This window comes from Hyperoodon ampullatus (genome assembly GCF_949752795.1).
Source record: "Hyperoodon ampullatus genome assembly, chromosome: 6".
Classification (NCBI taxonomy): domain Eukaryota; kingdom Metazoa; phylum Chordata; class Mammalia; order Artiodactyla; family Ziphiidae; genus Hyperoodon; species Hyperoodon ampullatus.
Window position 1 is genome coordinate 113,619,974 of NC_136919.1, and position 15,534 is coordinate 113,635,507.

General features: G+C 53.5%; 1 protein-coding gene across 1 annotated transcript; it reads left to right on the forward strand.

Moving 5' to 3' along the window:
• Window positions 1–2,639: 2,639 nt before the first annotated feature.
• Window positions 2,640–15,153, forward strand: RHOBTB2 (Rho related BTB domain containing 2; the record flags this gene model as incomplete). The annotated part of the gene is made up of 9 exons (XM_079706969.1): window positions 2,640–2,841; window positions 3,473–3,576; window positions 4,101–4,286; window positions 4,943–5,961; window positions 6,252–6,370; window positions 8,979–9,129; window positions 12,706–12,794; window positions 13,619–13,724; window positions 14,936–15,153. Exons 1-9 carry the CDS (start codon window positions 2,650–2,652, stop codon window positions 15,151–15,153), a joined length of 2,184 nt encoding a protein of 727 aa, XP_079563095.1. The 5' UTR covers window positions 2,640–2,649.
• Window positions 15,154–15,534: the final 381 nt, after the last annotated feature.

The window sequence follows — 15,534 nt, forward strand, 5'->3', positions numbered from 1 at the left end:
AAGAGAGATATAATTACACATATAGATATGTAATCCAGCATTATATAATACCACATTACATAAGAAGGCAAATACCTCCTTTCGGCCCAGGCTCTCTTGGCATGGATTTACCAAGATTCAGGAGACTTTCTTCGGGAGCCCTCATACCCATTTTCCAGAAGGGCAGATTGCGGCCCAGAGAAGTGAAGTGATTTGCCCTTCCCCAGATCTGACAATGAAGTTTGCCAGTCAGGTAGTTGGCACAGGGGTGGAGTGGGTGAGAATGATAAAAATCAGGAGGAAGTCAAAGGACAAGCAGGGGAAGGACTCAGGGGCAGCTGGGGAATGAATGGGGAGGGGCTGCTCAGCTGGAGCTGCACCCAGCAGGTCTGCTGGCTAAACTCACAGCACAGTGTCTCTCTCCTGCTTGTTGCTTAGCTGTCCCCGCTACTTAACCATAGAGGTGCATAAGGTGTGCCTGAGTGTTTGAGTCATAGACTCGATGATCTTGGACCAGCACTGAACTGCTCTGCTGGTGTTTTGACGTCCTCCTCGCCATCCAGCTGCTCCTGGATGTAAGGACTGATGTGCCTGCTCCATACCTCCTCATCTCCCCCTTCTGCCTACACACCTCCATGCTGCTGGAATCTGAATTTGAGAAAGAAGTTCTGTGGGCTAGTAGGTTTTTATCTTTCTCCTACAGCTGCATGTATTTGTATTTGGGATTCTATCTGTTTTGTTCTTCAGTCGATAAAACAGAAACCACAACCCAGAAGATTCCTTCTAGCGCCAACACATCCTCCCCGCTGCCTGACTTGAGACCAGGAGCTGTCAACATGGGGTCCCCGGTCCTCAGTTCAGGAGAGAGAGCAGCGGGGAGGCAAGATGGTCGGTAGAATCGAGGTTGCTTGCTGGGGAGGGCGAGCAGGGGCAGAGGAAGGAGAAGGAATGAGGCAGATGGTTGCGCTGGAGACTGGTGGGGGGGGCGGGGGGAACCTGCACAGAGACCCCTTGTTGTTTAGATCCTGTAAAATTCCAAGAAGGGGGAGGCGCTTGTCTCATTGAAAAGTCCTTGCTGTACTTTTTGCTTAGGTGGCTGCGATGCATCTACTCGAGCAAATCCCAGTTGCCATCATTACTTGGATATTTCAGGTCTGCATTCCTGCATGCTGGCATCCAGTTACAGCCAGCATGGTGGCCTGACTCTTGGGCTGGATGGCTCAGCAGTGAGGGTGCCTGGGCAGCCTCCAGGACTCCTCTGAGTTCAGCCTTCCTTGGCCTAGGAAGGATTCCTCCAAATTGCTCCAACCCCCGGCTGACTTCAGGCCCACAGGGAACGTGAGCAGGAGCAGGCCAGTGACCCTGGCAAAACCAAGCTTCCGAATAACGCCTGCACCTACCCCTACCCTCTCTCTTCAACTCTTCCAGGAGGCGGATGCCAACTGGGAGGCTGCCAGCAAAAGCCCCTTCAAGCCTAGGGCCCCCTCCTGGTGACAGCTGTTTAAACACTGACATGACATTTTGACTACAGAAGAGACTTCTGTTTGTTAATTTGAGCAATCCCTCTCTGTGGGTGGGCAAGCCACTTCCTCTCTACCCAACACAGAAGGAAACTAAGGCAAATATTTGCCCAGAAATTCAGGCCCAACTTTCTGACTCTCTGCTTCCCCATTGCCCATGCAGTCAAGTTAGCGAGCATCCTTCCAGGGTTGCCAGTGTCTGGGGGCTTCCAGCCTGAGAATCCTCCTCCCCAGGATGGAGAAGTGCGGAAAGGAGTGTATCTCACTTCCCCTGAAACTGGATGCAGGATGCTTGGAGGGTAGGCCTGGGTAGGGGATGGGAAGGCCCATTGGTCTATTAGCCGTGGGGTGTATCATCCCAGGCCCGTAGTTACCCCCACTGCCATCTCAAAACAGGGCCTGCTGCTGAGTGAGCCACGTAGGCAACGGGACAGATCCAGAGGTGGAGAGGGGAGGCCTGTGGACTGCTCAGGTGCATCCGGAAGCCCCCTCAGCCCAAAGAGCCTGGGCTGAAAAACTCTGGCATCTCCATAAAGGGGGCCGGGGTTAAAGGATAGCCATGAGCAGGCTGGGGCTTGGAAATCCACAACCAGAGAGGGAGAGAGACAAAGGTGGAGGCCAGGAGAGCTGCTGCCCAGCTTTGACAAGTCCATTAAATTTTAAAGCGGCCCTGCCCTCGGGCATGCTGGGAAGGGGTGGGGACCTGGCCGTGACTCCGCTTCTCTCAGCTGTTTGTTGTTCTGCTGCCACAGCCCTGCTGGCTGGAGAAGGAGAGCGGATGATGACTGAGCTTCCTAGGCAGACACTTCTCTTCCCGGGAGGGTGGGGACTGGCCCTGGGCAGACTCCGCCTTGGCATCTCTCTCAGGCATCACCCCCATCCCGAAGCCCCACCGGAGGATGGCGGCAACAGGAGGGAGACCAGAGATTCACCTGCTGGAGCTGCGCCTCTCAGCCTGAAGGGGCTCCCGTCTCCTCGGCCCCTGCAGGGCTCTTGGCCAGAAAGCCGCCCGCTCCTTCCTCCTCCCCTCCGCTCAGATGCTTGGAGAGGGGGCAGCCCTGGCTGAGGAGATCAGCTGGCCCCGGCCCTCGGGGGGCTGGCATGCAGAGCTGTCTCCACCGCTTCTCTCCTCTCCCCCAGGTCCCAATTAATGGATTCTGACATGGATTATGAAAGGCCAAACGTAGAGACCATCAAGTGTGTGGTAGTGGGGGACAACGCTGTGGGCAAGACCAGGCTCATCTGTGCCCGGGCTTGCAATGCCACCCTCACCCAGTACCAGCTGCTCGCCACCCACGTGCCCACAGTTTGGGCCATCGACCAGTACCGGGTGTGTCAGGAGGTAAGGCTGGGCGTCCACGCCGCGCATCTGGGCTTCTTCCGCAGGGATCACTCCAAACGGGGCCTGTGCTGAGCTCACGGAAGCCCCTTAGGGGTCGGGTGGAGGCAGCCGAAGAGCAAGGAGCCCCGGGAGGGAGGCCTGAGAGGAGCCCCCCCCTCCAGGGGAGGGGTCCTTGGCCCTTTGTGTTTTGCACGGCTGAGCTGGTGCCTGGGGCGTAGCATCTTGTGTAATCATAGCCCCCAATAATGGGGAGCCCTGAAGGGGGGAAAGGGGTGGTGCTTTGGAGAGATGAGAGCTGGCGGTAGGAAAGAAGCTGCCAGCTAATGATACCAAAAGATCAGAGGCTTGGAAGTGTCCAGTTGGCAGGTACAGTTGGGAACAAAGGCAGGCTCCCTGAGAGGTCCCGTCCGCTGCCATAACGGTCTGCCCTCTGAGAGTCTCTCACCTCCTGGCCAGCTCTTGTTAGTGGGTCTGCAGAGATGGCACCTGGATGAAGGTGTTTTAAGGCACACGTTGGAGGCACTAGCTGTCCCTCCAGCCCCCACATTGCAGGACCCTCAGGAGTGAGCAGGCACGCAGGGCCTCCAAGAACCGTTGCCCTAGATTCCTGTCCCCCTCCCTGCCCCCACAGGTGCTGGAACGTTCCCGAGACGTGGTAGATGATGTCAGCGTGTCCCTCCGCCTCTGGGACACCTTTGGAGATCACCACAAAGACCGTCGCTTTGCTTATGGGAGGTAGGGAAGGCCCCCGGCTGCCTGTGGGGAGCCAAGTGGATGGCTTTTCCCTGCTTTCCCCGAGGTATGAAGCGCCTCTGTGACACTGAGCCTGGCAGGAAGGAGTGGAGAAAGCAGCACGGGCAGACCCGCGAGGGGGCAGCAGCCTGGGTGGCTTGCGATCAGGACGCCTGGTTTGAGTCCTACCCTGTTAAGCAGTGGCTCTGGAACTCTGAGCAATTAGCAGAGCTGTTCTGAGATGAGTTTTCGCAGATGAGATAAAAAGTGGTCATTTCTAACTCACAAGAGAGCTGTGAGGTCAAAACAAGAGTCTTTGGAAGCTCTAAAATGCTAAGTTAGGGGGTGCATAAACTAGAGGTTCTGTTATTATACGTTTTGGGTAAGATCGTGTGAGCAGATCCATATGACAGACGTGGGACTGTAGTGTAGGGGGTGCAGGTGGGTATGTGTGTTCTCCCTCGTTCCAGGGGCAGGTAACCTACCACTAGCTTTCTTTGCCTGTAACCTCACTCTCCCGCCGCCAGATCCGATGTGGTGGTTCTGTGCTTCTCCATTGCCAACCCCAACTCCCTCCACCATGTCAAGACCATGTGGTACCCAGAAATCAAACACTTCTGCCCCCGAGCACCTGTCATCTTGGTGGGCTGCCAGCTGGACCTGCGCTACGCCGACCTGGAAGCTGTCAATAGGGCCAGGAGACCCTTGGCTAGGTAGGGGGTGCTGGTGCCTAGGGAGGGGAAGGCAGCAGATGGGGGGCGGAGCATGTCTCTAGGCTTCCTGCTCAGTCCTGAGGGAATCCACTAAGCCTCACATCTCTCCCTCCATTTGAAGCGAGCTCATGTAGGGAGACAACAGGAGTTCTCATTCTTTCATTCATCCATCCATCCAGCTATCCATCCAGCTATCCATCTATTACACACTGAGTGGGCCATCCTGGGCTAAGCATCATGAGGAGAGAAGAAGAGGGAGTCTTTGCATGAAAGGAGCTTATAATCTTGCTGGAAGTTGAACTTGATAGGTGAACATGTTAAAAACCAACGTGGAATGTTGCATGCTAATTTCCAGACAGGTGGTTATCGCTACCACTGTTTTGAGCTGGGGAGATCACCAGGGCCTGGCATAGATATGGAGGGCTTCCTGAAAGAAGAGGCGATTGGAAGTGAGCCTTGAAGGACTAGTAGGATTTAGTGAGACAGAGGAGAAAGGGAGTGGAAATGAGCAGGGCAGGAATGGGTCTTAGGACACAGATCCTGAGCAGAGACCCTCCAGCCTGGTGAAAAACAGACGGGCTCTGGAGAGCTGCCTTTCCCTGCCCCCAACTCTCTACCACCAACATGACTTTGGCTTCCCTTCTTGAACCTGCCAGGCCCATCAAGCCCAATGAGATCCTTCCCCCGGAGAAGGGTCGGGAGGTGGCCAAGGAGCTGGGCATCCCCTACTACGAGACCAGTGTGGTGGCCCAGTTCGGCGTCAAGGACGTCTTTGACAACGCCATCCGGGCGGCGCTCATCTCCCGCCGGCACCTGCAGTTCTGGAAGTCCCACCTCCGCAACGTGCAGCGGCCCCTGCTGCAGGCGCCCTTCCTGCCCCCCAAGCCGCCTCCCCCCATCATTGTGGTGCCCGCCCCGCCCTCCAGCAGCGAGGAGTGCCCCGCCCACCTCCTGGAGGACCCGCTGTGCGCGGACGTCATCCTGGTGCTGCAGGAGCGTGTGCGCATCTTCGCCCACAAGATCTACCTCTCCACTTCCTCCTCCAAGTTCTACGACCTGTTCCTCATGGACCTGAGTGAGGGGGATCTGGGGGGCCCCTCAGGGTCAGGGGGCCCTTGCCCGGAGGACCACCGGGGTCACCCTGATCAACACCACCACCATCACCACCACCACCACGGCCGGGACTTCCTGCTTCGGGCAGCCAGCTTTGACGTGTGCGAGAGCGTGGAGGAGAGCGGGGGCTCCGGGCCCGCTGGGCTCCGGGCTTCAACTAGCGATGGGATCTTACGGGGCAATGGGACAGGGTACCTGCCTGGGAGGGGTCGAGTGCTGTCTTCCTGGAGCCGAGCTTTTGTGAGCATCCAGGAAGAGATGGCAGAGGATCCACTGACTTACAAATCCCGGCTGATGGTGGTGGTGAAAATGGACAACTCCATCCAGCCGGGGCCCTTCCGGGCTGTTCTCAGGTACCTGTACACAGGGGAGCTGGACGAGAATGAGCGGGACCTCATGCACATTGCCCACATTGCTGAGCTGCTCGAGGTCTTCGATCTGCGCATGATGGTGGCCAACATTCTCAACAATGAAGCCTTCATGAACCAGGAGATCACCAAGGCCTTCCATGTCCGCCGGACCAACCGGGTTAAGGAGTGCTTGGCAAAAGGCACCTTCTCAGGTATGGAACATGCTCAGGAGCTGATGTCCAGAAGGCAGGGGAGTTCCCTCCAGGAGCCTTCTGAGGTCCAAGTAGCATTCTAAGTCATCTCAGCTGCTGATGTCCTGGAGATACAGTGGCTCTGCCCCTGCAGCCCAGTGTCCCCAGCCTGAGAGCATGGTCACACAGTGCTGCACAGCCTGTGGCTCAGAAGCAAGCAGGTTGTCTGGGCGCACTGTTGACCCTTGGGGTTGGTTGTCCCACATTCTTTCCCCACGTGCTCACGTGATGCCTCTTCTCCACCCGGACAGATGTGACCTTCATCCTGGATGATGGCACCATCAGCGCCCACAAGCCCCTGTTGATTTCCAGCTGTGACTGGATGGCTGCCATGTTTGGGGGGCCGTTTGTGGAGAGTTCCACCAGGGAGGTAAGGCTAGGATGGGAATGGTTGGGAAAGAGAGAGACTTACTCCCTTCCCATCTGAGGCATCTGTCACTTAATGGTGCTCTCTTCAGCCTTGACTATGTGCAAGCCACTGAGTGATGGGCCCGAGAGAAGGTTATGAGATGGTTCCCACAGCCAAGGACTTTCCAGTTTACCAGGCTAGGGAATTACGGTAACATCTTAACTCTACAGTTGAGAAGACACTTTGGATTCGTTGTCTTACATTGTCTCACACGAGACTCTTACAGCGTAGCCTTCCACTTTACACGTAAGGAAAGTGAGGACCTGAGAAGTTAAGCGACTCATGCAAAGCTCTGTAAGTAGAAAGGAGAGGGTAGGACTTGAACTCAAGACTTCTGATTCCTTGGCTGTATACATTGTACGTTGCTTTCTCCCGGACCCACGTGAAATAACTAGAAAAATATTCAGTTTGTCCCAAACTGAATCCATCACTGTTTTTAAATGTAGGTTTTATTATAATTGAGGTATGGTGAAGCCAACAGATCAGGAAAAAACTGCCATTAAAAAGATAGATTGTTGGGGCTTCCCTGGTGGCGCAGTGGTAGAGAGTCTGCCTGCCGATGCAGGGGACGTGGGTTCGTGCCCCGGTCCGGGAAGATCCCACATGCCGCGAAGCGACTGGGCCTGTGAGCCATGGCCGCTGAGCCTGCGCGTCCGGAGCCTGTGCTCCGCAACGGGAGAGGCCACAACAGAGGCCCTCGTACCGCAAAAAAAAAAAAAAAAAAAAAAGATAGATTGTTATACTCACAGATCTCAATGGGAGGGGCACACACAGCATCTGGGGACATGCAGGGAAGCACCAGGTTGGGTCACAAGGCAGAGGGAGTAAGGGGAACTGTGGGCAAGAGACTTTATTGTCTCTTCCATGGGAAGGAACAGGTGAAGCAGGGTAAACAGGCTAAGGGTTGGCTAGTTTGAATAATTTCATCAGGCTCTGGGGCATAGGGGCTATCCTGAGTCATCTAGTACCTGGCCCTGGGATAATTAGGGCAGGGGGAGAGTGGCCTGGAGTGTGAGAGCAGATAAAGGAGATAACTGGGTGTGTGGGCTCTGGATTGTTTGGTTTGCATATGAAAGGCATGATCTCAGCTGAGTCCTTTATTATCTCTAGGAAGTCCCTCTAGGGTCAGCAAGGCCCCACATTTCAAAGCATCAGAATACAGAAACTAGAAAGAAACACTTCATGCAATCACCCTTCCCTTAATCAGGGCCATTCCAACCCCCTGTTCTCACTGATACCGCTGCTTTCTTGGGCACCTAGACTGGAAACACAGAGTTGGAAGGGGCCTATCAGTGTGTCCTTAGAAATATCCTCTTAAGTCTATTCTCTCAAGTTTGTTCTCACCTTTCCATTCTCCCAGCCAAGCCGAGCAGCCCAGGCCATGGCCCTGTTCTCCATCTTCTCTGAACTCCTGCAACATTGACTGTCCATCACTCAGCCTTGCAGTTAACAAGGTCCTTCTTTGTGCAGTGGCTTCAAGTTCTGAGGGTCCACACCCCGTTTCCCCAGATGGTTTGTGGTTTCTCTTGAGTGTAGCAACTAGGTCTTTTACTTCTGCTGAGTACCTTCCTCAGCGCTGGTCCCTTAGTCAGTGCTCAGCAAACACTTGAATGAAAAGCTAGACGAAGAACAGTGCAGCAGAGCATCCTATGATACAGAGGAGGGATTTCCTAAAATTTCTGGGAAGGACGTCCTTCCGGTAGGCGAAGTGGAGGGATTCAGGTTTGAGTCGTCTCTGCTTCTTGAAGCGTGAGTTGGGTTGGGATGTGTAAAAGTGTGAGGCTGGGGACTCTCCAAAGCCGCGGGGCCCACCACTACCACAGAAGCAGCTGTAAAGCTCCAGCAGATTCCCAGTGTAGCCTGGAGAGACCGGCGTCTGATGAGAAAGCAGTTTTTGTGTTGGTGCTGCTCTGAAGAGATCCCAGAGGCCCAGAGCAGCAGCTTCAAGCAGCCCAGAGACACCAGCTGGTGTCTGCTTTTCTCGTTCGCATCCCACTTGCACTGCTCCCTGAAGGGCTGGGAGGGGCTGGGTGCAGGTGACCAGAAGGACTCCTTCACACATCCTCCAAGCTGGAAGGATGCTAGCAAGAGTCCAGGTCCTTTTAAAAGCTGTTGGAGGGCTTCCCTGGTGGCGCAGTGGTTGAGAGTCCGCCTGCCGATGCAGGGGACATGGGTTCGTGCCCCAGTCCGGGAAGATCCCACATGCCATGGAGCGGCTGGGCCCGTGAGCCATAGCTGCTGAGCCTGCGCGTCCGGGGCCTGTGCTCTGCAACGGGAGAGGCCACAACAGTGAGAGGCCCGCGTACCGCAACAACAAAAACAACAAAAAAAGCTGTTGGAGCCCTGCTCATAGGTGCTCAGCAGCTGGGCTCAGCACAGGCGGTTGCTGTGGGAGACCAGCCTCTGGGGAAGCGGGGTTCTGAGCAGGTCCAGGGGCCACGAAGGGGTGGCTGCCTGTTGGGAGTAGCGCAGCTCGGTGGGCCAGAGCCTTCTGAGTCCCTCGGAACCGAGTTACTCTTTCCCTAAAGCTGGACCTCGCCGCAGCTGCTCTGTTCCTTCCCACCCGCAGGTGGTGTTTCCTTACACGAGCAAGAGCTGCATGAGGGCCGTGCTGGAATACCTGTACACCGGCACGTTCACCTCCAGCCCCGACCTGGACGACATGAAGCTCATCATCCTGGCCAACCGCCTCTGCCTGCCACACTTGGTCGCCCTCACAGGTAACTAAGCCCCGGGGCCTCCCGGGAGGAGGAGTCGGGGACCCCCAGGAGTCATGATTTCTTCTCTCACCTGTCTCCTCCTAGAGGACAGGCCATGAGCACCCAGGGAGTACATTTACATAAAGTGAAATACGTCGGTGCGTATTGGGGTTTGGGTGAGGACATGGATGTAAAGAAATGCGTGAGAGGGATGCTCAGTAGGATCACCTTATAGGCTCTCTCCAGAGGGCATCTTGGCCCAGCAAAGTGGCTCCAGTAGATGCCAGGGCCTGGTATGCTTATTAGCCTGGCCGCGCTCACGCAAGCTTAAGAAGTCAAAAAGAAAAGAACACGTTCCTCATCTCTCCCCTTCCTCCTTCCTTTCCTTTTCCTTTTCCTTTTCCTTCTCCTCCTTTCCCTCTTCCTCCTTCTTCTCTTCCACCTTCACTTTCCCTTTCTTCTTCTAGAAATAGACAGCAAACATTGACCTGCCGCTCCTAACTCCTTGATTCCTTGTAGATCCTGAGAGCTCGAGCTCAGCTTTCAGGATGGACCAACCCCAGAGATGGGTTGGAGCAGGGACTGAGGCAGGAGGGAGACCAAGGTGCAGGAGCTCGGGGTCCAAGGGCTGGAGGAGAGATGGTGCCATCCCGGTGAGGGGTGTCTGGGGCCTGCTGACGTTGGAGTCGACATTTGCATTGTGTTGGTATCGGCGTTGTTACCTGTACTGGTGTTGATGTCGAGGTTAGTATTCTTGGGCGGGTCAGGGGGCAGAGAGCAGGGCCTCAGATACTGAGTTGAGGTTCAGGGAAGGACCCGGTGTCAGAGCTGCTGGGACCCTGGGCAGATGATCAAGGCTGGGACTGAGCTATGAGGGAAGCCGTGATCCCATGATGAGAAATGAGTTGGAAGGTGGGACATGGTCCCAGGAAGAAGGGAGAAATCATTGATCAGAACCACATGTTAAGAGCTGAGCCTTAACATTCAGGAGCTTAACTCCCTCTGCAGAGGGAATCCAGGGGGCACCGAGGGCTTCAGGGCAGGGAGTGAGAGAGAGGCCTCTAATGCTTACAACTGCAGAATTCCCTGGCAGACCAGTGGTTGGTTAGGACTCTGCACTTCCACTCCAGGGTTCGGTCCCTGGTTGGGGAACTAAGATCCCACATGCCACACAGTGTGGCCTGTAAATAAATAAATACATAAATAAATAATAAAGATCAGAGCTGCAACAATATGTCATCCATGGCCATCCATGAAAAAGTGCTGTGGCCTTCCCAGAGCACAGAAAACTGTCCAAACTCTTAGACCGAGTAATTCAACGTTTGAAAGGCTATCTACAAAGAAATGACCCACATGAAAAATACGTATAAAGGTGTTTAAGTTTGTTTCATCATGGCAGGCGATCAGAAACAAGTCAAATAGGCACCATGGGTTAAGCACACATGGGTAATTTTCACAAGGTAGCGACTAAAAATGTTAATCACTGCTGCGTGGAAAGGCTTATAGAAAATAACACTGAATGACTTTTCCAGTGAAATGCTCCATACGTGCCAAGAAACATATTTTAAAAATGTGTTGTGTATGTACCTTGTCAAAGATCAGTGGAAAATGCCAAGTATGGTGTAATAAGTGGTGCTTTGTGTTTAGTGATATATGCTTCCTATGAAGTTATTAATTCAAGCTTTAAATTTTTTTTTAACATTTATTTATTTATTTGGTTGCACTGGGTCTTAGTTGTGACAGGTGGGCTCCTTAGTTATGGCACATGGGCACCTTAGTTGTGGCTTAGCAGTGGCAAGTGAACTCTTAGCTGCAGCATGCATGTGGAATCTAGTTCTCTGACCAGGGATCGAACCCGGGCCCCCTGCATTGGGAGCATGGAGTCTTAATCACTGCACCACCAGGGAAGTCCCAAGCTTAAATTTTTTTTAATGTTAAATATAACACAAATACACATAATATATAGTCAGCTTAATGAAGTATTACAAAGCAAAGGGACCCTTGCCGGCCATACCAGAAGCCCTTCACCTGTCCCTCCCAACCACAGGTCCTTCCACTGTCCCCAGGAGGAACCACTCTGCCTATTACTCTTTTTTATGGCCTCACTTCCTTACACTTCCCCATAGTTTTATCATCCAAATGTGCATCCTTAAACACTATAGCATGATTTTATTTTTTATATATCCTTTAAGTTTTTTCTTTTTTAATCTATAAGTACCTTGTCCATGAAGAAAACTTTCCCTTGCAACTTGTTGGAAAAACCCCACTGATCTAGGAAATCTAGATTTTTTTTACTGATTGCGTTTCTATAGTACACCATATTTCCTGTAAACTGGCCATTGGATCTAGAGGCTAGATCAGATTCACGTTCAGTTTTCTTTTGGCAAGACTACTTCATACATTGTTTCTGTTTTTCATCAAGAAGCATAGATTGTCTGCTTTTCTCTCTTTTTGGGACATTAGCAACCATTGAATGTCATTGCCTGGATCCGTTAATTTATTAGGTGTTGTGAAATGGTAATATTCCAATTCAGTCATTTTTTTCTTTATCTGTTGGGATACTTCTAAAAAGAGAGAAACTTGCCCTCACCTACTGTTCATTTACCCAGTGGTATAGTTCATATATAACAGGCAGGTGAATGCTTGATTCTTTTATTTACCAGTTTTCAAGATACATTTGTTTTCCTATCATCCTTTGAGAGTGACCAGTTAGTTTCTTATTATTAAGTATGCTTATGAACTCTCAGATTTGAACATACTCAGTTGGTTTCAAATAACTGCAATTAGCTTTATGGAAGCTCAAATACCATACTGCTCCCTTAGCCTGTAGGAGTCTCTTCAAGTTGGCTGCAGAGTCTCTGAGCTTTCTGATTATCTGGAATGACAAGATGTTCCAGGTTCCTCTTGTACATTTCCTGCCCCAGACCTGGAATCAGCCATTTCTCTAAGACGTCCTGGTTTCTTGTAGTTGGAAATGGGATTTCAAGGCTGCACTCTGTGCGTTAGAGATGCTTTTGCTATTGGGATGGCTCTTGTTTCTAGGCCTTTTCCATGGACTGAGCTGGGAAATATATTTTTAAAGATAAAATACTTTATGAGTTTATAGTGATACAGTTAAAATTCAGGACTAAGAGTGTTTACTTCTTCCATAGAAACGTTTTAACATGAAATGCAAGGTTAGTACAAAATTTGTTACCAAATTTAAATCAATACGAACAACTTGGTTTAATCCTTAGTTCTAATTCATAGTTCTCAGCAAACCTGAGGTTTAATACCCTCTCCCATCAGTTTCTGTGGCTGCTCTGGGGGGTGGAGGCTTTCACCCCACCTATGTAACTACTTGGTGCAATATATGTAGCTTGAAAAATCCTTTTAGGTGATTCTGATCGCCTTCACTTTCCACCTCCACTCCACCTGGAAAGTCTTGCTCTAATCCCAGTTTCCTCACTGGTAGGAGCAGACATATCTCCTGTGGCCTTTCCTGGCCTGTTGGACTTACCCCTTTGCCCTGCAATGGGCTCCTGCCAGGGGGGATAAGCAAGTGCCTGTCCACTCCTGTGGTTCTTCAGCCCATTCCTGGCTGTGTGTGTGTCACAGAGCAATACACAGTGACCGGGCTGATGGAAGCAACTCAGATGATGGTAGACATCGATGGGGACGTCCTTGTGTTCCTGGAACTGGCTCAGGTAGGATGGCAGGGGAAGGAATCTCTCCAACATTCTCAGCTTTGGGCTCTGTCTGCCCATTTGGCAGCGAATGGGGAGGGGCTGGGAGGTGGTGGGTAGGAAGGGAACCCATGGTCAGACTTTGTGCCCAGAGTGGGCAGAGCCCATCTCATCCTCCAGGCCAGAGGATACACCCTACCGCGCCCAGAGGAGAGGCTGGCCATGGGGGGAAGGGACGGAGACTTCAGGAAACCGTAGGACAGGGGAGGGAAGCCCAGAATCATGTATAGACGTGGTTGCTGCCTGCCGAGGTCAGTTAAGGCACACTGTGGACTCTCCATCTAAAATGAACTTCCCGCCTCCATTTTCCCAAACAGGCAAGCAAAATCTCCCACACTGGCCCTCAGGGTGCCAGAAATTCTACCAGTAAAGGTTAGTTTACGAAGTTAAAGCATGGCAGACACACCTGGGAAGTCAGTTTTCTAAGCCTGGTTGTCAGCACCTTAGTTCAGGCTGCTTTGGTCCCTGACAGTGGGGAGGACGAGGGGTCATATCTGAGCAGGGCAGACACAGCAGGATGCCGCCACATAGGAATGCGGATTTCTGGGGCTGCCGGGGACAGGTCAGAGGTGAGGTGGTGGTCGTGACAGTGCCAAGGAGCAAATCCAGCGTCATTCCCTTATGGTTTTATGTGGCCTTGCCTCTCGAGGTGCCCCTCGAGTCCTTATGACTCAGGGCCTTTGCCCACCTGCGCCAAAGCTTTGGCTCCGAAGGCAACTGTAGATGTTTGTGTGCAGACCCCGCCCCTGGGGTCCCAGCACAGATGCGCTCCCATCTGTTCCCAGTTCCACTGCGCGTATCAGTTGGCTGACTGGTGTCTCCACCACATCTGCACCAACTACAACAACGTGTGTCGCAAGTTCCCTCGAGACATGAAGGCCATGTCCCCAGGTGAGCACCCCCGGCTGCACCTGTGCTCTTCCGTCTGCTTGGGTCCAAATCTCTGACCTGACCCCAGGGCACCCGGAGACTGCCAAAGACCCTTGGGCCTAACTTGACCTTGTGGGTGGGGAGCAGCCTGCAGAGGCGCATCCAGCCAAGCAGAGGGGGGCCCGGGAAAAGTGCTGGCGTGGAGGGCAGGGCTCCCTCGGGGACCTTGGGCAACTCACTTTGCCCCTCTGGGCTTCTGTTTCTCATAAGTAACAGTCAGACTAGAGTTGGTATTTTTCAGACCTTTTTGGATCAGACTCCACAATAAGCAATACATTTTATCTTGTGACCCAGTACACATATAGAAACATGTCTCAATTGTTTTTAATGCTGCTCATGACCCATGACATTAATTTCATAACCTAGGAGTGGGCACAAGTCACAGCCTGGACAGCACAGGTCTGGGTATCCTCTGGGGTCCCTGCAGCTTGGCCTCTGCTTAATTGATGTCTCAGGTCCTGGGGCCCACAGGAAGCGTATGGAGTCCAGGGAGAGGTGTCACTGGCCTCCCCGAGTTCCTGCCGCTCCGTCTTGAGGTCTTCACTGGGCGCCCTCCACTCTGCTGTGACCCCCTCCCCGCTGACAGCTTCTCGCTGTACCCTGCCAGTTCTCCCACCCCCATTCTCTCCTCTTCACCCTTCTAGCATTTTCTTTCTAAAGCACAGCTCCAATCGCATCACTCCCCCGGTTCCAAACTCCCGTGGTGCCCCGCCGGCCTTCCAGAATAGGTCCAAAGCCCTCAACCCAGCCTCCCCTCCCGTCTGACCTCCTGCAACACCCCCACGCCCAGTTGCCTCGGAAACCCCAGCTCTGCCAGCCACCTCTGCTGTCGCCCCAGCCAAGCCGAGCATCTTCTCGCCGACAGCTTTGCTTGCCCTTTCTCCCCCATCCTTTGCCTCAGCCTACTTTATTCTCCGCACACACTAAAGCCCTGTGTAGATCTTCCCTCTGTCTTTGAAGAATAACACAAGTGGGGATGCCTTTCCCCGGCACGTACCGTCGGCCCCACTCCCTGGGCACCTGACTGTCTTTAGGGGGCTCTGTGAAGGGATGTGGTCCTTGCAGGACCGAAGGCCGTCTGCAGGTCCCATGGCAGCAGGGCAGGGGTGGGAGTCCCTCCCGCCCCTTCTCCTGACACCCTCCTCATCAAGCCCTACTGCGTTCTGCTCCAGAAAACCAGGAGTATTTTGAGAAGCACCGGTGGCCGCCTGTCTGGTACCTGAAGGAGGAAGATCACTACCAGCGGGCCCGGAAGGAGCGTGAGAAGGAGGACTATCTCCACCTGAAACGGCAGCCCAAGCGGCGCTGGCTGTTCTGGAACAGTCCTTCCTCACCGTCCTCTTCAGCCACCTCCTCGTCATCCCCATCTTCCTCCTCGGCTGTGGTCTGAGACGCTGCCACCCTCTTCTGACCCTGCTGCTGTTGCCCCCACTTGTTCTTGTCCCTCTGCTCTTCTGCATCGCCCCCTCCACCTTCCAGGGACAAAGGACTCACATAACCGGGACCCTACGGGGAGGAGCTGCTCTCACCAGCCAGCATAGCTCAGCAGAGAGAGGAAGGAGCCGGGCCTCGTGGGTCGGAACAGGCGCCCGGGCAGAGGTCCCGATTCCACAGCAGGGCAGGAGACGGCTCCTGGGAGGTGGGGAGCGGCGAAAGGGCTGAGGGTTGTGGCCTCTGGTCTCTGGGTCGGAGAGCCCTAGAGTCAAAGGGAAACTCCCCCAGCCGTGAGGCCGTGTGTCTCGGTCTGCGGAGGCAGCCTTCTCCCCGTGAG